General features: G+C 41.7%; 1 protein-coding gene across 7 annotated transcripts in view; it reads right to left on the bottom strand.

Moving 5' to 3' along the window:
* Positions 1-21313, bottom strand: part of SUSD1 (sushi domain containing 1) — a 135445-nt gene that overhangs the window by 65110 nt on the left and 49022 nt on the right. For all 7 annotated transcript variants that reach the window (XR_009599115.1, XM_012113334.5, XM_060408913.1 and 4 more), the window contains 3 exons: positions 11670-11767; positions 10873-11059; positions 714-823 (listed from right to left, as the gene is read on the bottom strand). Coding sequence is in view for 6 of the 7 variants with exons in the window: in XM_012113334.5 (XP_011968724.3) it covers positions 714-823; positions 10873-11059; positions 11670-11767 (395 nt within the window). In the remaining variant the exon portion in view is untranslated. The remainder of the gene's footprint in view (positions 1-713; positions 824-10872; positions 11060-11669; positions 11768-21313) is intronic.

Here is a 21313-nt window from a genome sequence, read left to right as displayed (position 1 = left end):
GAACAAAATTAGAAAGTTCCAAGCAGCTAACTGGAGAATTTCTCTGAATATAAAGCCATCTAAGTGTAGATACTCTTTCTTCCCAATAAATAGAAAAGGTAAATGAGATATGAATGTCACTTTCTTTTTACAAATTAATTTTTAAAGTGCTAGGCACTCTGTTATGCTGCATGAGAATTTGGATTGAGTGAATGCAATAGGATAGAATGAATGCAACGGGCTAGAATGAAGATCAGTCTGAGGCAAATTTGCAAAATTTGCCTGAACTGAACTGAAACTGACACAAAAATAACAAATCTCAGTTCCTACCTGATTACACTCACAATTTCACTTGAGATTTATGATGTTTATAAATTCAAGTTAAATGCAAACCAACAGCCCTGCAAGAAGTTTCTTAAAAACCCACATCCCTGTACGAATTTGATGACAAAACCAGCGGCAACTACTATACCAAAATATTAATAAAATAGAATATATATGAAATATCAGAGAAAAGGATAGCAAATCATTAAAATTAAAAAAATATATATAGTATCTTCCTTCAATTTAGTCCCTCACTTGCAGCTGTCTTGCATCCATCTCTAGAAACAAAAATTAAACAATCTAGAAGTTCATTCCATTAGTGTGTTTAAATACTCTGGATCCCGACTTGGAGAGCACCCAAATATTTAAGTGACACAATTTGTTAAGAATAGCATAAGAGATCTTCTTACTTGATACACTTGTTCTGATCCAACTTTCCTAGAATGCCTGTTCAATTTCAAGCAAACGTCATTAAATATTGAAATATTGAAAATCCCATCATCTTCTAAGAGATCATCACCTGAAAGACAAGAAAGAACACAGGGAAATGTTGCTAGCCAAACATACCACAATGAAGGACAACGGCAACTCCGAGAGCCAACAGAATGTGTAAGGGCAGAAGGATCAAACCTGGCTCCAAGTTCTGGCTTCTTAATTGCATGACCTTAGCTAAGTCACTTAACCCCTCTGACCCTCAATTTCCTTATTTGTGGAATCAAGCAATCCATGTTGCTTTTCTTATATCACAAGCACAAATAATGTATATATATTTTAAAATGGTTGTAGGAGTTCCCTTGTGGCTCAGTGGTCAAGAATACACCTGCCAACGTAGGGGATGTGGGTTCGATCCCTGGTCCGGGAAGATTCTGCATGCTGCTAAGCCTGGGTGCCACAACTGCTGAGCCGGGGTACCCTAGAGTCTGTGCTCGGCAACAAGAGAACTCAGCGCAACGAGAAGCTGAAGACGGAAACTAGAAAGTAGCCCCCACTCACCGCAACTAGAGAGAGCCCTGCGTGCAGCAACGAGGACCCAGAGCAGTCAAAAATCCATAAAAAAGAATAAAATATATAAAACTATTGTTAGCCCATAAAGGTGTGAGATTTTAGAAAGTTAATCCTATCCTTTGGATTGTCCCATAAGAAAAACGTCATGAAGGTAACTATCTCAACAGGCAGAAAGTCTGAGAATAAGGAGAAAGCTGAATAAAAGTCAAAGGTCAGGGATTAGAACTCTTAGAGCAAATGTTTCCTAGAGCAGATGATCAGAAAGTAGATGACCAGGCAAGATGTGTGTTCTCAGCAGACAGTATTTCCAGGGCTCCTTAGATGAGGGCTAAAGCAGTAAAATAATCAAGAAGCAGATGCATTTCCATCACTGTACAGAAGAAAAGTAATTTCATGCCTCCTGCAGCCTAATTCATTTCTTTGATGTTCATTTTCTTAAGGCAATTAAAACAACAACAACAACAAAGAAGTTTGTTAAGACCCAACAGAGAGTCTAGTGATACCAAGGCTAATTTTCAAGAAAAAGCAGATTTCCTAACAAACAAGTCTGGACATTTTCTACAAATGTGAAAAAGTTTCAATGTTTAGCAGAGAGAAGCTTTTTATAACAACCTTTCAGGTGTATTTCTCCCACTGGAGTCTTTGCTACCTAAGAAGAAATAATGATAACAATAAACTTTTGTCTTCAAAATCAGAATTGTCCATTTTAAATTTTAAATTTCACTGACATAGGCAGCACCAGGCAATCAGCTTGGAGAAAGTAGTCTTGGCTAGCTCTTATTAGAAGATGTAAAAATATGGTGATGGGAAAGATTTGAAGACCTATCACAAGTGCTCTCCGATACCTTCACAACTTTCATTTTCAGGATTGCATAAGGATCCCAGAAACAAAAATTGCCCCATGTATGCATGTGGTTTTGAGGCATATCAAGTATACCTATGTGAGCAATACCACATATAGTATATGTCTGCACACAAACAGAACATAAAGCAGAAGTATTGTCTGCAGAGTTCCTGTCTCAATATGATTTTCCCACTTATAGCCCTTATGGTCTGAGAACAAAGGCATCTGGTTCCCACTTCCCACCCCCAACCCTGACAGAAGTGATGGAGAATAGTAAAAATGGGTCAACTTGCATCTGGGCTAGAAAGAAGGGTTGACTGCCATCTATAAGGCAGAAACATGAAGATATTTCTACACAGCACAATGTGGAAGAAACTAAGCAAAGGAAAAAAACGGCTGAGAGCTCTGTGCAATTTGCTTTCCAAGCAAAGGAGCAGGGTCCCAAAATCTCAAAGGAAGGAACAGGGCAGACTGGCGCCCAGAGAGTTGGGGGCTGGAAGCAAGGACTGGTCCAGGACTGCTCCGTCTGGAGCCCCTTAGCCTGATGGCTCCCAATCCTAAATGCCCATCAGCAGATCTAAAGGAAAGCTTGGACATCGGTGGGTTTTTTTTTCTTCTTTTTTTTTTTTAACTCACCAGGCAATTCTGATAAGCACCCAGGGTTACATACACTGTTTGTTCTCACTGTTTCTACTTCTAATAATAATAGTCTCTTGTCAGCACAATGGAGATCATTAACAGAGAAGGGCTTCTAAGTGGACGCCTGGGGATCTGGAGGTTCCATTTGACAGAGAGCTGTGGTTGGCAAAAGGGGAGACTTGTTCTTTCCAGCCTCTGTAGACAAAGGTCCACATGAAGCCAGGTGATGCTGAGCTGACGCAAGAGCTACAGTTCTACCGATCCAAGATAGCCAAGTGTTCAATCAGGGCAGGAGGCTTTCTTGCAGCTGCTCCTCAAAGGACACTGGATCATCCAACCAGCAGTAAGTCTTTCAAGATGAGATCTGAGATAAGCATATCAATATTATGCAAGAAAAAGTAAGACCAAAGGGAATGCCATCCATTTTATTATGAAGGGAATATCAATGCTAAATAAAACTTTAAAAAACATATTTATTTACTTATTTATGTATTTGACTGCCTCGGATCTAAGTTGCAGCATGCGAGATCTTTGTTCTCACAGGAGATCTTTTCACTGGAATGCACGAATTGTCTAGTTGTGACTCATGGGTTTCAGCATTTGTGGCTCATGGGCTTGGTTACCCCGTGGCTTGTGGGATCTTAGTTCCCCTATCAGGGATCGAACTTGCATCCTCCACGTGGCAAGGTGAACTCTTTACCACTGGACTACCAGGGAAGTCCATAAATAAAACTTCTCCTTCCAAGGGTAAGTAATCATAATCAAGAAAGGGGGAGCCTAAGAAATGATTCTACAAAGAAGAAGAGGGAGATCAAGCCTTGAAAGCAAAGAATGAACACTGCTGAAAAAATATTGAGCAAAATAACGGCAAAACTCAGCAACATCTGTTTCGTACAATCAGTAAAAAAATTTTAAAGATGTATTCAAACAGATAAAGGATGAGATGGTAGAAGAATGTGATAGCAGAGAGGAAATTGGTTGAGAGAGGCAGAAATAAAGAGGAACTAGAAGAGACAAAAAACAAAAGGAAATGAAAGTGCAACAAGAGAATTTAAAGTGCATCAGAAATGTCAATTCATAGGTGCATAAATGCATCTAGAGAACAAACTTACTGCACACTCACAGAAGGCCGAGGACAAAGGCATGGATGTAAGAAAAGAGAGAGAGAATGGAAGACCAACGCAGGAATTCTACATAGGCGTATTTGAAGTGCAAAAACAAATGTCAACCACAAATCGGCGCTTGCCATGGTTGGCCGTCATCTACCTCTACAAAGATTAAACTATGTGCTGCGGCAGCAGCTGAACTCCAATACCCGCTGAAGGAGTTCAGAGTGGAGAGCAGAAATGAGGCACTCGGTGCTCCTGGAAAAAAAAAGGCAAAATGGCTGTCTGGGGATGCCTTACAAACAGCTGTGAAAAGAAGAGAGGCGAAAAGCAAAGGAGAAAAGGAAAGATACAAGCATCTGAATGCAGAGTTCCAAAGAATAGCAAGAAGAGACAAGAAAGCCTTCTTCAGTGATCAATGCAAAGAAATCGAGGAAAACAACAGAATGGGAAAGACTAGAGATCTCTTCAAGAAAATTAGAGATACCAAGGGAACATTTCATGCAAAGATGGGCTCAATAAAGGACAGAAATGGTATGGACCTAACAGAGGCAGAAGATATTAAGAAGAGGTGGTAAGAATACATGGAAGAACTGTACAAAAAGATCTTCACGACCCAGATAATCATGATGATGTGATCACTAATCTAGAGCCAGACATCTTGGAATGTGAAGTCAAGTGGGCCTTAGAAAGCATCACTAGGAACAAAGCTAGTGGAGGTGATGGCATTCCAGTAGAGCTATTTCAAATCCTGAAAGATGATGTTGTCAAAGTGCTGCACTCAATATGCCAGCAAATTTGGAAAACTCAGCAGTGGCCACAGGACTGGAAAAGGTCAGTTTTCATTCCAATCCCAAAGAAAGGCAATGCCAAAGAATGCTCAAACTACCGCACAATTGCACTCATCTCACATGCTAGTAAAGTAATGCTCAAAATTGTCCAAGCCAGGCTTCAGCAATACGTGAACCGTGAACTCCCTGATGTTCAAGCTGGTTTTAGAAAAGGCAGAGGAACCAGAGATCAAATTGTCAATATCCGCTGGATCATGGAAAAAGCAAGAGAGTTCCAGAAAAACATCTATTTCTGCTTTATTGACTATGCCAAAGCCTTTGACTGTGTGGATCACAATAAACTGTGGAAAATTGGGAATCCCAGACCACCTAACCTGCCTCTTGAGAAATCTGTATGCAGGTCAGGAAGCAACAGTCAGAACTGGACATGGAACAACAGACTGGTTCCAAATGGGAAAAGGAGTCCGTCAAGGCTGTATATTGTCACCCTGCTTATTTAACTTATATGCAGAGTACATCATGAGAAACGCTGGACTGGAAGAAGCACAAGCTGGAATCAAGATTGCCGGGAGAAATATCAATAACCTCAGATATGCAGATGACACCGCCCTTATGGCAGAAAGTGAAGAGGAGCTAAAAGCTTCTTGATGAAAGTGAAAGGGGAGAGTGAAAAAATTGGCTTAAAGCTCAACATTCAGAAAACGAAGATCATGGCATCCAGTCCCATCACTTCATGGGAAATAGATGGGGAAACAGTAGAAACAGGGTCAGACTTTAATTTTTTGGGCTCCAAACTCACTGCAGATGGTGACTGCAGCCATGAAATTAAAAGACGCTTACTTCTTGGAAGAAAAGCTATGACCAACCTAGATAGCATATTCAAAAGCAGAGGCATTACTTTGCCGACTAAGGTCCATCTAGTCAAGGCTATGGTTTTTCCTATGGTCATGTACGGATGTGAGAGCTGGACTGTGAAGAAGGCTGAGCGCCAAAGAATTGATGCTTTTGAACTGTGGTGTTGGAGAAGACTCTTGAGAGTCCCTTGGACTGCAAGGAGATCCAACCAGTCCATTCTGAAGGAGATCAGCCCTGGGATTTCTTTGGAAGGAATGATGCTAAAGCTGAAACTCTAGTACTTTGGCCACCTCATGCGAAGAGTTGACTCACTGGAAAAGACTCTGATGCTGGGAGGGATTGGGGGCAGGAGGAGAAGGGGACGACAGAGGATGAGGTGGCTGGATGGCATCACGGACTCTATGGACGTGAGTCTGAGTGAACTCCGGGAGTTGGTGATGGACAGGGAGGCCTGGCAAAGAGTGTCGCAAAGAGTTGGACACGACTGAGCGACTGAACTGAACTGTGCTCCTGGAAGACTGGCAGGACAGGTCTTCAGGTAGCTAGATATTCTCAGGAGCTGATTTTATGAGCCCAATTCTTGTATCTCTTCATATCTAGAAAACCCCTAAAATCCTTCTTGGTGAAGATTGTTTCTTGTGACTAGCAGAAGCTTCACGAGACAAGCAGAAATTTTCTACCAAAAAATCTGCACTTGATTCCCCCTTTATTAAAATCACATATACAGTGTCCTTTACCCCTATGTCTTTGGAACAGTTTTTCAGAGCTATCTGAGGTGTTGTCTCCCAAGCAGCAGTCCTCATACTGCCCCCAAATAAAACTTAACTCTCATCTATCACACTGTGCATATTTTTTTAAGCTGACACAAACTAACAAAAACAAGACTCAGAGATTTAATGAAAGAAAATATTCTTCATGTGTAGATAGACCGAAATGTGAAGATCCAAAAACTCACAGGGTTCTAGGAACACTGTGGAAAACATTAACATGTATATAACCATGACTGAAATTTCATGAAAGAAAAGATTTCTGTCTCATTCACTACTGAATTCCCAACGCCCAAAACTGTCAAACACATAGTAAGTGGTCAATAAGCATTTACCACATGCATGAGTAAGTGATTAAAGTCTGGAACTTCACATATAAAGAAAACTATGATACCCAGGATGAAAAAGATCAGATTGTCTACATGGGATTGAAAAAAAAAAAAATCACACCTTCAAATTCCTCTTTCAAAACTTTAAATTCCCAAAGCCAATGTGAAACGCCTCCAGGATTCTGACAACAAAGGTTTTGTCCAATAATTTTATCTTTAATCAAGCTCCCATTCACTTGTGAAGACAACAAAATGAGGTTCTCTGATAACCCTGGGCTCAGAAAGTATCCCATTCCTCAGTAAGAAGACAGAAATCACGATGCAGAAAGAGAAATAAAAATAGAGGAAAACAGAAAAACTTTGGTATGAAAGAACCGCTAGTAAGCACTAAAACTATGAAAACATACAGCTGTTTATATAATTGTTATAAATATTGCTATAAGTTTATATAAAAATGAATTCTTGAAAGATGTAGTGCATGTTAAAAATTATTAAAAATAAGAAGCTGGCAATAAAAAGCTGTATTAAGCCAGGAGCAAAAGGAAAGCAAAAGGGGAAGGAATAAAAGGAAGTAAAAAATGCTAACTTCCTTGTCTTTTTGGGGGGGAGAAGACATGATTCCAGTCTCCACACTGGTAATAAGAGAAATACACATTCAAATAGGATTTTTTTGTTTTTGTTTTTTAATGTGTAGTACCGAATAAAAGCAAGATCTCTACTGTCTGAATCACTGAGGAAAGAACATTTGTGCAGCAAAGAGAGTATGCAATAGACATAGCAACAAAGCATTAAAAAGAGAAAAAATTAAGATGACAGAAGAAAGGAAAATCATATCACAAACACCACTGTGTAAATTGATTAACTCTATTTTTCTCACAAACGTTTGCAACGTATGCTATCTCCTCAAGTACATCCATAGCGATATTATCCAGACAGATTTTAAGAACAAAAGTGAGCCAAGGCATATCATGCAAACAGAGCACAAAGAAGTCAAGAAAATCAGGGCAAAAAAATTATTAAATAGGCTAAAGTGAGCCACTTGTTAATAGTGCAAGTTAGAATCTACAATTAAGGCATCAATCATGAACATAAATATCATAACATCAAACTGTGTGAAACAAACTATCAGAATGTATGGCAACCTGAGAAAAATGGCAATCTGAATAAGCAAAAAATAATAACAACAACAAAAACAGAAGTCCTGAAAAACCTTACCACGGAAGTTGATTTAAGACTAAATCTTACCTTATTTACAAGCAAACACTACACTTGGTATTACAAAACTTTGCCAAATAGTAAACCCCAAGAAAATGTCAACAAATCTCCCCCAAAGAATACTAAAATTGAAAAAAAAAACTAGAAATCAACAGCAAAGTGTAAATGTTGAGAATATTTTAAACCTACCACTTGATAACATACATAATTAATCTTTCAATCATTGGGGAAATCAAAATACCAAGTATATAATGCTTTGAAAGTAAAAATAAAGGGAACATATATTAACACCCTCATAAATAATTCTTCCATCAAGGGAAAATCAGAATAGTAATTACATTGTGTCTTGAAAGTAAAAATAAAGAGAATATGTATAAATGCCTAAGGAATTCCACCAAAGCTCAAATCCAGAAGGGAGAAAGAAGAACTGAAATCTTTTATCATCAAACAGAAAATAATGGAAATAAGTTGAAGTATGCAATTAACTCAAGAATTTAGTAATAGAACAATATAACCAACTTAAGAGAATCAGGGAAAAGGAAATTTTACAATGAGAGAAATTAATGAGATAAAAAATAATTTTAAAAACCCAAGAGATTATTCTTCAGGGAAAAGAATAGTAATGAAACACACAACCCAAGCTAAGCAAATCAAGTGTTAAAAATAAAGAAACACAACACTAGGAATTAAAATAACCTGGGGATATATAACCTATAACTCCAGAGGAGTCCACAAATATTCCATTTGACATTCTCCCAATATATCATGTGAATGTATGGCAAAAACCACCACAATACTGTAAAGTAATTAGCCTCCAATTAAAATTTTATTTTAAAAAATTAAAAATAAATAGATAAAAAAATAAAATCACTAAATGGACATTTTCTAGGAAAGTATAAATTATAAAAATTGACTCAAGAAAATGTAAGAAACACAAACAAATCCCCAAAACCTTAGAAGAAATTGACAGTCATTAAAGAATTATTTCCCAAAGGGATGAAACTTTTAAATGATATTATGAGCAAATGTGTCCAGCTTTAAAGAAAGGGGATAATCCTGAAGTGATGTAAACTTTTCCAGGGTATAAAAATATGGAGAGCTTCCCAATTCATTTAAAGAGAACTGGCATAACACTAATCATGAAATCGGATGGCTAAATGTGCAGGATCCAGAAGAGCAGAATGACAAATTTTCACATGAAGGCATAAATAAACAGGAAGGACAAAACCTGAGTAGATATGGAGAAAATGTAGAAATGTACCTTGTACCCAGTTGGGATAATTCGATATAAAGCCCAATCCTCACTAGATTAACTTGCAAATTTAATCTAGTTCCACTTAAAATTTCAGACAGAAGGAGGTCTGGAGACATTAACAGACTCAGCCAGGGTCATCCAATTCTTAAGCAGCAGAGTTAAGATGTAAATCCAGGTCTGTCTGAACCCAAAGACCATGCTGGCCTCAGCTGAAATTAACTTGAAAAGGTTGAAGAGGATGTTAGTAAAAACAGAGGACAATGAACAGCAATCTGTTATTGACTGAACAGGGACAGATGAGTTTGGAGTCCTAGAATGATCTTTTCATTCCTAATAAATCTACAGTAGTTTATTGTTAACTCTGAACAATTTTCTCTAATTAGTTACCATATTAAGTTGACAATATCTTTCCCTAGCATAGTCTGTACTTAGAAATAAATCATTTTATTTCTATACAAGTACCCTGAGACCTATTTTGTATAATTTCATAGTCTGAATGATATTGTAAAGACTAGCACACTTTTCATTTATTTCTGCCACATCCGTGTTACTTCCCAGTTCCTAGCAGCAGCAATACCTAAAGGTTGAGTTTTCTTAAATTCAATTCAGTCACTCAGTCATGTCTGACTCTGAGCCAGGCCTACCTGTCCATCACCAACTCCCTGAGCTTGCTCAGACTCATGCCCATTGAGTCAGTAATGCCATCCAACCATCTCATCCTCTGTCATCCCCTTCTCCTCCTGCCTTCAATCTTTCCCAACATCAGGGTCTTTTCCAATGAGTCAGTTCTTCACATCAGGTGGCCAAAGCATTGGAGCTTCAGCTTCAGCATCAATCCTTTTAATGAATATTCAGGACTGATTTCCTTTACGATTGACTAGTTGGATTTCCTTGCAGTCCAAGGGACTCTCAAGAATCTTCTCCAACACCCCACAGTTCAAAAGCATCAATTCTTCAGCACTCAGCTTCCTTTATGGTCCAACTTAAATAGGTTTTCTTAAATAGGACATTAAATAGCTAGCTGAGAACTACCTCAACTCATACAAGACACTAAATGACACCAATGGCTTCTCAAGGTTTGCTTTTAAAGAATTTAATTAATTTTGACATCCCACAACCAAAGTGCTGAAAAAAACTTATTGTAATTGTCATGATGATATAAAAATCCAGATGATATCCATGATATCTATGTGCCTTAGTGTTTATTACAACTTCCTGAGGCTCCTTCCTGTCCAATCTGCTTTCCAACCAACTTCTACCCTCCTGCATCCTAGGGCTGCCTCCTCCTCTCCACCTGCTCACCCTCACTTTGAATCCCCACCCCTAATCAGTCCTGGGGTCACTTCTCATCCTAGATGTACAGCTCCTGGGTCAGCCTCCCTGGCTCCTCCTTTGTCATGGGCAAGAGTAAGAAATGGCTTTTGAGTTTCCCACCAAAGATAAGCCAGATGGCTAACCTCTATTGCCTTGGACAATTGAAACAGAGTGCAGCATTGCCTACTGCTGTCTTTTAAATGCCTTCTTGCTACCTTCCACGTCAACTAGAGGACCCAGGTAAGAATCCCATTCAGTCGGGCATCCTTAGGACAGAAATCTCTCCTACTAGCCCTGCTCTGGTTCTGACCCCTGGAGTAATTAACCTCTTGGCTGCAAATCTTAGAAAGTAACTGTGAACTCTCCTGACCTGTGGATTCTGAAGCACGTTCCCCCACATCCTGCGCTTAGCATTCTCTAGCAGGAAATGAGACTTCACCTCCACCTACCAGCTGTCTGGAACTCAATGACGGCTGGCACGGAGCGTTGGGGAGGGGCTGTAGAAATGTTCACGGTGTAGTTGGTGCCCTGGTACAGGTCTAGGCACACTTCTGGGGTCCTGCTCTCTGTGGTCAAATTAACTGTCTCCTCATGAACTGATTCCAGGGGGTCCAACCGCTGTCCTTTTATGTGTATCTTTGTGAGGGGAAAAGACAAGAGAACCCACCGTGACTTCACTGAAAACAACCAAGAGAGATTTTGTAGTGCTGGAACCTACTCCCTTTTATACTGACTGCTCACCCTGGGGCAGACAAACAGGGCAAACCTCTGCTATCAGGTATCTGATGATGAAATCTGATCAGCCCGGTGACCCAGAAACCCTGAGAAGTGACATAAAATGGGGAGTTTCTCTAAGGAGTGCTACCCTGCACTCAGATGACCAGTGATCAATGGAGGCAGTCACAGCCTGAGACCTGCTCGCTGCATCCTGTCAGCCAGGCAGCAGATGCTTCTAGGCTTGCTCTGGGGGAGTGAAACTCAAGAGCTTGGAAACAAGCAATCATGATGATGCCAAATATAAATACACCCCCCACGCATACACCCTGGAGGATGACAAACACATTAAACACCACATGTAAAATCAAATGATCCAGATATCGGAAAAACTCTACTCACTTTAAAAAGGACTATGGGATTGGAGAGCTATCTGATTGAGAAGCACTTCCGGAAGCAAGTTCCTCTGACTCTCATTCCCATGGTAACCATCTCTGCCCTGGCAGAAGAAAAAGGAGTTCACTTCACTTACCACATATTCGATCTTGGAGTTTATTCTTCCTGGGTTTATTTGCCACCTCACACAGGTGTTATTAAACACCGACACCTCATTAATTTCTACAATTATTTCTAAAAGAGAGAAAGAAAGAATCCACTCAACAAAATGCATCAAAGGACTTTGGGAAAATCCTAATGGCCAGCCCGTTAGAGGGCATGACTTTGTTTACTTGCCCAGCTGGTCTCTCTGCTGGTCACCATTCACACTAGGATTCAGAAACCAAATCAGCAGTTCAAGCTATCCCAGGCCAATCACCCAATTTAACTTTATCATGAGTGAACTCGGCCCATGACCTGATGTGGAAGAAAAGGGTGAGAATTCCCTTAAGTATGGGTGAGAATTCCAGCCTGTGATTGGTCTGACAGGCCACTGGATGCCACAGGCATTCCATTTCTGGGGGAAATAAAGGGACCCAGAACCAAGCCCTGAACCTTCCCTGCAGCTGCACAGGTTAGACCAGCTTCTGGTTCCCCTCATCCCACTGACTGATGGAGCGTTTTGATCGCCAGGTCACTGCTGTTCCCAAGAGGGAAATGACACAGATCACCACCCATGACCATTCCTCAGGAGCAGCCCATTGTGGGTAAGCTAAATAAATTCTCCACAAGGTCCCTGGGTATTTCTGGGGCTCCGTTAACTGAAACCATTTAAATCTGATTTATCAGGAAGCCACTAATTTCTTTAAGTTGTTCTGTTTCTTTTAAATATTCTGCATGTGGCAGGGGCGGGGGGTGACCAATTGAGAGGGTAGCATTGAAACATACACATTACATATGTAAAATAGATCGCTAATGGGAAGTTGCTGTATGTCACAGGGAGCTCACCGCAGTATTCTGACAACCTAGAGGGGTGGGATGCGGTGGGAGGTGGGGGGTGGGAGGGAGGCTCAAGAGGGAGGGGACATATGTGTACTTATGGCTGATTCACATTGTTATATAGCAGAAGCCAACACAATATTGTAAAGCAATTATTCTCCAATTCAAATAAATAAATATTCTGTACATATTTCATGTAATAAATTTAGCAGTGTGGGAGACCGTATTATGGCCTTGGTTCCTGAGATAACAGTTTCCAATGAACCTAGTAAACGACTTAGGAAGTTGTTCAGATGAGAATGGGGAAACAACTTAGCTTTTTCTCTATTTAACAAATTTCCTGCAGATAAGTAAAATTATTTTTACTTGCAGCTGACATGCTCTTGTCTAAAAAAAATCTTAAGGAATTCACACACACACACCACACAATTAAAGCTAAGAAACAAGTTCAACCAGGTAGCAGGGTACAAGGCCAATGTACAAAAAGCAATTGCATTCCTGTCCACTATCGAACCCAGGTCTCCCGCATTACAGGCAGATTCTTTATTAGCTGAGGCACCAGGGAAACCCAAGAATACTGGAGTGGGTAGCCTATCCCTTCTCCAGCAGATTTTCCCAACCCAGAAGTTGAACCAGGGTCTCCTACATTGCAGGCGGATTCTTTACCAACTGAGCTATCAGGGAAGCCCTATTCCCTGCAGGTAGAAGTTACCAAACTATCACCTCTAGAGCAGAGAATCAACATCTCACCAAGGGGGAATATTCCTCAGCCTACATTCAAGCTTCCCCAATGAAGCAGATGCCCCTTTTGGATGTTTAGACCTTCTCAGCTCACATGCCCCTTGCTCCTGCCCTGTCTGAGCTTTGACAACATGACCATGTCTTGTCTCCCAGGCTAGGGTTTCCCTACTGCATGTGCAACCTGGAAGTGGGGGGAATGGACACTTTTTGAAAGACAGGAAGTACTGGAAAGATCTGCCCCTTACTTTTCTTCCCCTTGTAGAGCAGACCTACAGGACCTCTCAGGGCGCTGTTGCACTGATGGTGCGATCACGTGCACTCAGTAAGGACCAGGGCAACAAGGAATCCTCATGCTGGCTTGGCTTCCTTCCCTGCTCTGCCCACCTCAGCCTTCACTCCTGCTTCCTGGGGTGTGTGTGTGTGTGTGTGTGTGTGTGTGTGTGTGTGTGTGTTGCTCAGTCATGTCTGATTCTTTGAGACCTCATGGACTGTAGCTTGTCCAGGCTCCTCTGTCTGTGGGATTTCCCAGGCAAGAATACTGGAGTGGGATGCCACTGCCTTCTCTAGGGGATCTTCCCAACCCAGGGGTCAAACCCATGTCTCCTGCATTAGCGGGCAGATTCTTCACCCCTGAGCCACCTGGGAAGCCCCATTTCTTCATACTCAGAACCAATGCTACCTTTAGATAGACCCTAAGCTACTGACCCCCTTGCCCATTGAAGATTTTATATCTTTACTAAATCACCCAATCAGCAGCACTGCCGAGATTTGATGTCACACATGACCTGGTCATGGGTAAGCCCAGTCAGCTGACAGTAAGTGGGAATAAGTGGAGGCAGGAAGAGGAAAAGAGGCAAATTTCTAAAGAGACCCCAGAGGATCACGCGTGTCCATCTACTGCACTCCTGGGTCACTACATCAGTGCGTCTTCCTGGAGCACAGATAATTTGAAATCAAAGAAATATTCCAGGTGTGGACATGGGTACTCTGATGGATGCAAAGATCCAATCATTCACTTCCTTGGGTAGCATGATGATGACACCGGCAATGGTCTTTTATCAGCTTGAAAAAGTCCCAAATATTCCCAGCCCTTTCCCTCTCCAGCCCATCAAAGCACTAGAGTTCTAGACTCCTCTGTTCACTCCCACAGCCCCCTGATACTCATCCCGCGGTCCAGAAGGAAAAGGAAACATCCCACTCCTCACCTTGTCGCTGAGTTGCCATTAAAGCATATTTCCTTCCCACTCGGGACCCTTTGCCACCCAAGCAGAGATTTGAAAGGAGACATGAGGCAAAACTAATACAATATTGTAAAGTAATTAGCCTCCAATTAAAATAAATAAATTTCAGTTTAAAAGAAGTTCTAGTCCTGTTATCCTAAAATGTAAAAAAAAAAAAAAGAGAGAGAGAGAGAGACATGAAAGTTTCCTTTCTTGTTCTTCCTTTTTGTTCATTCACTATGACAACCGCAAATGACATCTCAGAAGTGCCATCTGCCTCCAGCCTGTGCCCTGCTCTCTGCACAGATGGGACCCAGATCTTATTGTAGGGAGGTCAGCTATTTCATTCCAAGGAGTAGTTGAACAAAATTCAGTTGCTCTTCCCTCCAGGTATCTACACACCAGCTGGAAAGACTTCTTTGTAAATGTATCAGATATAAAACATCTACATTCATGCTGCCCTTTTAAAAGAGATGACTTGGGAGGCTACAGCTTCATTCTAATAGTACTGAAAACTGAAAACACTTTTGGAAGTTCTCTTTGGAACTGAGTCCAGGGCACTTTATTCATCATTGACCCTTAACTGAACCATCATTGAACGCCAAACATCCTCCCCTGCCAGGCACTGGGCTGTGATGATCAGAAGGTAAGTCTTTCCCTCAGGAACACTGTATCTAATGGAGGAAGCTAACACACAAGCAGATAAATTATGATTCCATCAATATCAGAACAAAGTTATACACAAGTACCAAAAGGTATAGAGAAAGAAGCCACCAACTCTCACCGGAAGGACTGGGGAAGCTGGCTTCATGGAGGCCATACAACCCTTTACGGCTGCAGGGCTTAAGAGTGGGGAAGACATCTAAGCAGGTCCAAAGTCCTAGGTGTAAACGGTATGGACAATTTCAGAGTGGTGTTGTATAACGTACTGGAGAGGAGGAAGAGGGGCAGCAAGGTTTCAGAAAGAGAACAGGATCAGACTTGGGAAGACCTGTGCACCAGACTAAACACAGACTTACTCCTACCAGCCATGGAGAGCTAAAAGCAGGAAGATGGTGGGGACTGTTTTATTTTTTTTTAAGAAAGATACCTCTGGAGGAGGAATTTCCTGGCGGTCCAGTGGCTAAGACTCTGAGCTTCTGATGCAGGGGCACAAGCTCAATCCTTGGTTGGGAAACTGAGATCCCATGCTGCTTGGTGTGGCCAAAAAAAATTTTTTTAATTAAAAGACAAAAAATAACTCTGCTGTGTTTTGACCCCCTTGACTCAGTGGTTCCAATACATCAAACACTGATATAAGGGCCTTTATAGACTTGATCATATCTTCACAGCAGTCATGGGAAGCAATCATAAAGCCAATTATAGGCCAACATTTACTGAGTTGTTACTATGGACCAGATAGCATGGACAGAAGCAGTAAGCAGTCAAGTCAGAATTCAGAACTAGACCCGCCAGACTCCAAAACCCAGAGCCTTTGGACTGAAGAAGTTACTCAGCAAAAAGGCAAAAATATGGAATCAGGGCACTGCCTTTAAAACCATAAGTAATAGTTTTTCCTGAAGGAGAAGCAATAGCAGATGAGTGATAAGGCGTCTAGGCTGACTGCCAGTCTCCAAGCCTGATTGTCTGAATGGACTGCCTTCCACTGTTCTCATAAGAAACATGGAGGAAGTAGAATGCATTTGTGAGCAAGAAACGAATGAATCGTGCTTGGAACATGCTAAGTCTGAGTTAATCTGTCTCGGTGAAAAAACTTTCTTGAAGGTCATCAATGTGTGGATGGCAACTGAAGCTCGGGGTGCAGGTGACCCACCCACGTACAATGTGGGGAGTGGACAGCACAACAGCAGGGGACTACGACACATGGAAACTCCAGGGGAAATCAGAGGAGAGAGCGACGCGGAAGGGGGCCAGTGGTTGGCGAGGACAGCGCGATGCCTTGGGAGTCGAGGACAGAGAAGATCCACAGTCTTGTCTCTTTCCTTTATCTCCTTTCCTTCCCACCGAGCACCCCAACCTTCTCACGCCCACCCGAGAAGGGCCTTCATGAGGCAGCAAGAGCTTGATCTCTCACCCTTCTCACATATGGCTCTTTCTCTCCCAAAGGAGGGCACATGGTTCCATGATCAGACTTGAGGTCTAACTGGAGAGAGGCAGGCAGAGCGGATCTCTGGCTTGTCCAGTTGTAGAACACTTAGGCCTCCCCGGCTTTAAACCAAGGAGGCCCCCACACCATCCAAATGAACTCTACATTGAACTCTGAGAACCAAAGCATTCACTGGTGATAAAGTACCTTTGCTTTGCTTTAGATTCTGCACATGGCCCATGGTTGTGTGTGTGTATAAATGTACGTATATATAAAGATATGTATTTTAGCATTCTATGAGCATTTAGTATTTCTCTGTGGTACTCATCGCATTTGTAAGGAACTAATTTTGTAATTAGTTGTTTAATATCTAAGTCTATCTCTCCTGAGAGTTTGGACCATGAACAGGGCTGAGCAACAAAGAACTGATGCTTTGGAACTGTGGTGTTGGAGAAGACTCCTGAGAGTCCTTTGGACTACAAGGAGATCAAACCAGTCAACCCTAAGGGAAATCAACCCTGAATATTCATTGGAAGGACTGATGCTGAAGCTGAAGCGCCAAAACTTTGGCCACCTGATGCAAAGAACTGACTCATTGGAAAAGACCCTGATGCTGGGAAAAATTGAAAGCAGGAGAAGGGGACGACAGAGAACAAGATGGTTGGATGGCATCACCCACTCAATGGACATGAATTTGAGCAAGCTCCAGGAGATGATGAAGGACAGGGAAGCCTGGCATGCTGCAGCCCATGGAGTCACAAAGAGATGGACACAACTGAGCAACTGAACAACAATAAAAAATCTCTCCTAACAGCAAAGACAAACAAGGTCTATCTCTCTATCCCCAGAAACTAACACAGTTGGTTGGACACAGATATTTTTAAAATATTTATCATTTGGTTGATTGATTAAATAGATGGATGAATATATGGATAAATGGTGGGCAATGCTAAGTGTTATGAAAATGTTAAAAGGAACAAGGATTGATGCTAGAAGATGAATTTGATGGTTAGGTGGTCATTAAGACCACCTAAGTGTACTGGGGTGTTGGACGCCTGATTCTCCTGCAGGAGAGACTGAGACAAGGTTGGGGTGGGAGGGGACAGAGTCAGTGAGCACACCCCGCTCTCTCAGGAGCCCCACGGTGGGCAGGGCCTGGCCTAACGTACTGTTTTGGTTTCCAATTTTACATCCATGTTCTTTATTTTTGAAAACAGTAAAAGATCCTACCAAATAAATTCAGGAGACCCTAGCAGATGGTCAAGCTGGAGGTCATTTCTAGGTGAAAACAGTACCTGATTTCAAAACTAACATGACCAATCTTCCAATGTGATGCATTAAACTACCTTCAAAGGCCATCCCAGTTGGATTACAAAACAGAAACATTTTGATAATAGCATCATTGAAATGAGAGTACGGCTCCCTCCCCAAGGTGACAATGTTACACAAATCGTGTTTGGTTATAAGAGTTCTGCTCTGTTTCCTGTTCGTTTTTAGTCTTTGCAGGCTAAGCTACTTCAGTCGTGTACGACTCTTTGCAACCCTATGGCCTGTAGCCCTCCAGGCTGCTCTATCCGTGGGATTCTCCAGGCAAGAATACTGGAATAGGTTGCCATTTCCTCCTCACGGGCATCTTCCTGACCCAGGGATTGAACCCGCATCTCTACATCTCCTGCACCGGCAGGCCAGTTCTTTGCCACTAGTGGCACCTGGGAGGCCCTTTCAGTCTTCAGGGTCGCCTAAAAGAGGCAGAGCAGCATGACCTAGAGTATGCTTTTCTAAATGTTTCATACGCTTTGTTTTGCTGGCAACTCTATACATTCTATAGGCTCGCTTGGTATTGATTTTTGAAAAAAAACGAGGTGTTAACATCAAATTCATGCTATTACATATATTACAAAGCGTCCTTGGTCAATACATTTAAACTACAAATTTAAGTTTTAAATCTAAGTTGTTTAAAGAAACATTAAATAACCAATACTTTTCCTCTGACAAACTCTGTCAGGGTGACCTACAAATAGTTCAACCTTGGGAACCTGGTAGGAGAAAGATCTCGGGCTTCAAGACCTAAGTTCAAATCCTGTCTCTGCCGTTTACTAGTCACTGAATGACCCTGTGAAATTTGTTTCACTTTTACGAGTCTCAGGTTACTCATCTATGAAATGAAAATATCAATACTTATTTCACCAGGTTTTTCTGAGGACACAGTGAAACCAAGCATCAAGGCTCCTGGCAGAGCTGTGGGTGTCTGAGCTGGTGTGTGATCAATGGCAGCTCTAATGCCTGATGGTCTAAACATTATCTATGTAAACAAATTCCAGGCATGTGGCTGTTTGCATGTGTGCCCATTTATTCCAGCTGACCTTTCTCTTCTGTCTGAAATATGTCGAACTGCAAGTGAGCACTCACTGGGCTGAAGAGCAGCAACAACAACAAAAATAGAAGGAGCAGAAGCTAACAGGAGGCCTGGAAGCATTTGGACTCCGGTGCCTGAGTCGGGTGAGGGACTCAGAGAGGCTCCCAGCAGTCAAACAGTCTGCGTTTCATTAGAGATGCTGCTCTTCTAAGAGCCTGGAGTGAGTGAGCATCAACTTCATAATTATTAACTCAGATTCTAAACATAAAAAGCCAAGTGACCTGTGCAGAATGAAAACCAGGGACAGTCTTATCAAGAATGAATCAGTCTCTTTGATCTTGAGGTAAGCCGACTCACTGAACATCAAGCTTCCACCTGGGGTTTTTCCAGACACCGACATAATTGCCTAATTCTCGGCTGTCTGGAGTTTCCAGTCTAAACTGGCCTTAAAAAAAAAAGTCCCACCACCTTGCCAGAGTTCATACTCCATGCAAAAACGTATACAGTTCTAACTGAATCACTCTGCTATACAGCAGAAATCAACACAACATTGTAAATCAACTATACTTCAATAAATTTTTTAAATATATGTGTTTCTAAGCTACTAATCCAAATAAATAGGGACTTCAAAACTATCTTTAACTAAGAACAACCCAAGTAAAATGAAGAGAAATTATTCCACCCAATTTGGAATTAGACGTTCAAGTATAAAAAGAGGGGTAAACAGAATGGGCACAGAGGACCAGGGTAAAAGGTATTCGCAGGCTAGGCAGAAAAGTAGAAAAAAATTGGAAAAAAGTGAACACTGAGGAGGGTAAATACAAAATACACAGAAAGAGGTAAGGCAGAAGGGGGAGGTAGGAAGAAACGGGTGAAAAATAGGAAAAAGAAGGAGGGAGGGGCAGCTGAGCAAGAGCCGTGGTGATCAGCCTCTCTCACTACAGTTTCAGAACCGTCTCCTACCTACCCACCCAGCGATCGTGCGCACTGTGCCATGAATTAATCAGCATGTAAATCGCCCCCCTTTATCTGCGGAAATTGAATTTAGCTGCCAATCTTGATTGGGGGCATAGAGGCCTCCTCAGAGAAAGATCACAGCTCTCGGGGAGAATGCCTTTTCTCTTCTTAAATCAAAGCTTGCATAAGCCCATGGAAACAGCTGCAGCTGGAGCCACAGACATTGTGAAAGGTGGCAGGCTGAGGTCGGTAATTATAATTAGCAGTTACATAACATGTTTGTTCTTCAAAGTGCTCTACAAGCATCAGCTAATTAATAGCTTACTATGCCCCATGCAGATCCACTGGTTTTTCAAGGAGTGACTAATCCTAGTGCTCCCACTGAATTCTGAATGGTGGGGGCACAAACAGCTTGAGCCAGCCATAAAGAAAATGGCTAAGGGTCCTGAAGCTACGCCCAGCTCTCAAACCCAGTGACTCCACAGGTAGCTCTGGCCCAAGACCACCTCCCCAGATGTTGAATTCAGCAACCCACGAGGCAGCTGCCTCATTTCCTCCAAATAATTAGAGGTGCTGTTGGAGAGGCAGTCGTTGTTTGGGAAGACTATCAGTCTGGTTTGAAATGGCATTAGCTCTTCTCAATGTTTCCGATGATGAAGATGGGGACTCTGGAGTCCTTGGTGTTAGTTATAGGTTTGCCCTTGCTTCTTTGTGCAAGTTGGACAAGTCAATGGGACATAAGAGAAGGCTGGTCTAGATCTCTGGGTTCTCATCCAAATCTACCCCTCCTTGTTGTTATGACTGCAATCTCTAGCCTACATCCTGCTGCAGCGGCGGTATAGATAACTAAATGTGGAAAATGCATGGCACAGACATGGTTTCAGCAACAGGACTGAGTTCATCTTCTCCAGGGTTCTTTACCCAAGGGTTTCAATATTAAATGTATATTTGTTTGTGCATTTCTTTGGAGAAAAATCTATTTACTCCATTGCCCCATAAATTCCAAAAAGATAGTGTCCAGCAAAGTACCCCACACACAATGTATGCTAAATAAATATCTATTGAATGGATTGATAGATTTCTTCAAATCTCCGTCCCACAAATGGTCATAAACTCTTCCTCTAGGGACAAATAATAACCTGTAGTCCACATGTTATATTTGCTCATGCTAGAATTTCCTTTAGAAAACTTAGCTTGACAAGACCCAAGCAGAGACATTACTTTGCCAACAAAGGTCTGTCTAGTCAAGGCCATGGTTTTTCCAGTAGTCACGTATGGATGTGAGAGTTGGACTATAAAGAAAGCTGAGTGCCGAAGAACTGATGCTTTTAAACTGTGGTGTTGGAGAAGACTCTTGAGAGTCCCTTGGACTGCAAAGAGATCCAACCAGTCCATCCTAAAGGATATCAGTCCTGAGTGTTCATTGGAAGGACTGACGTTGA

Source organism: Ovis aries, chromosome 2 (assembly GCF_016772045.2).
Source record: "Ovis aries strain OAR_USU_Benz2616 breed Rambouillet chromosome 2, ARS-UI_Ramb_v3.0, whole genome shotgun sequence".
Taxonomy (NCBI): domain Eukaryota; kingdom Metazoa; phylum Chordata; class Mammalia; order Artiodactyla; family Bovidae; genus Ovis; species Ovis aries.
The sequence above is the reverse complement of the archived record's forward strand: the minus strand, read 5'-3'. Positions and strand labels throughout refer to the sequence as shown.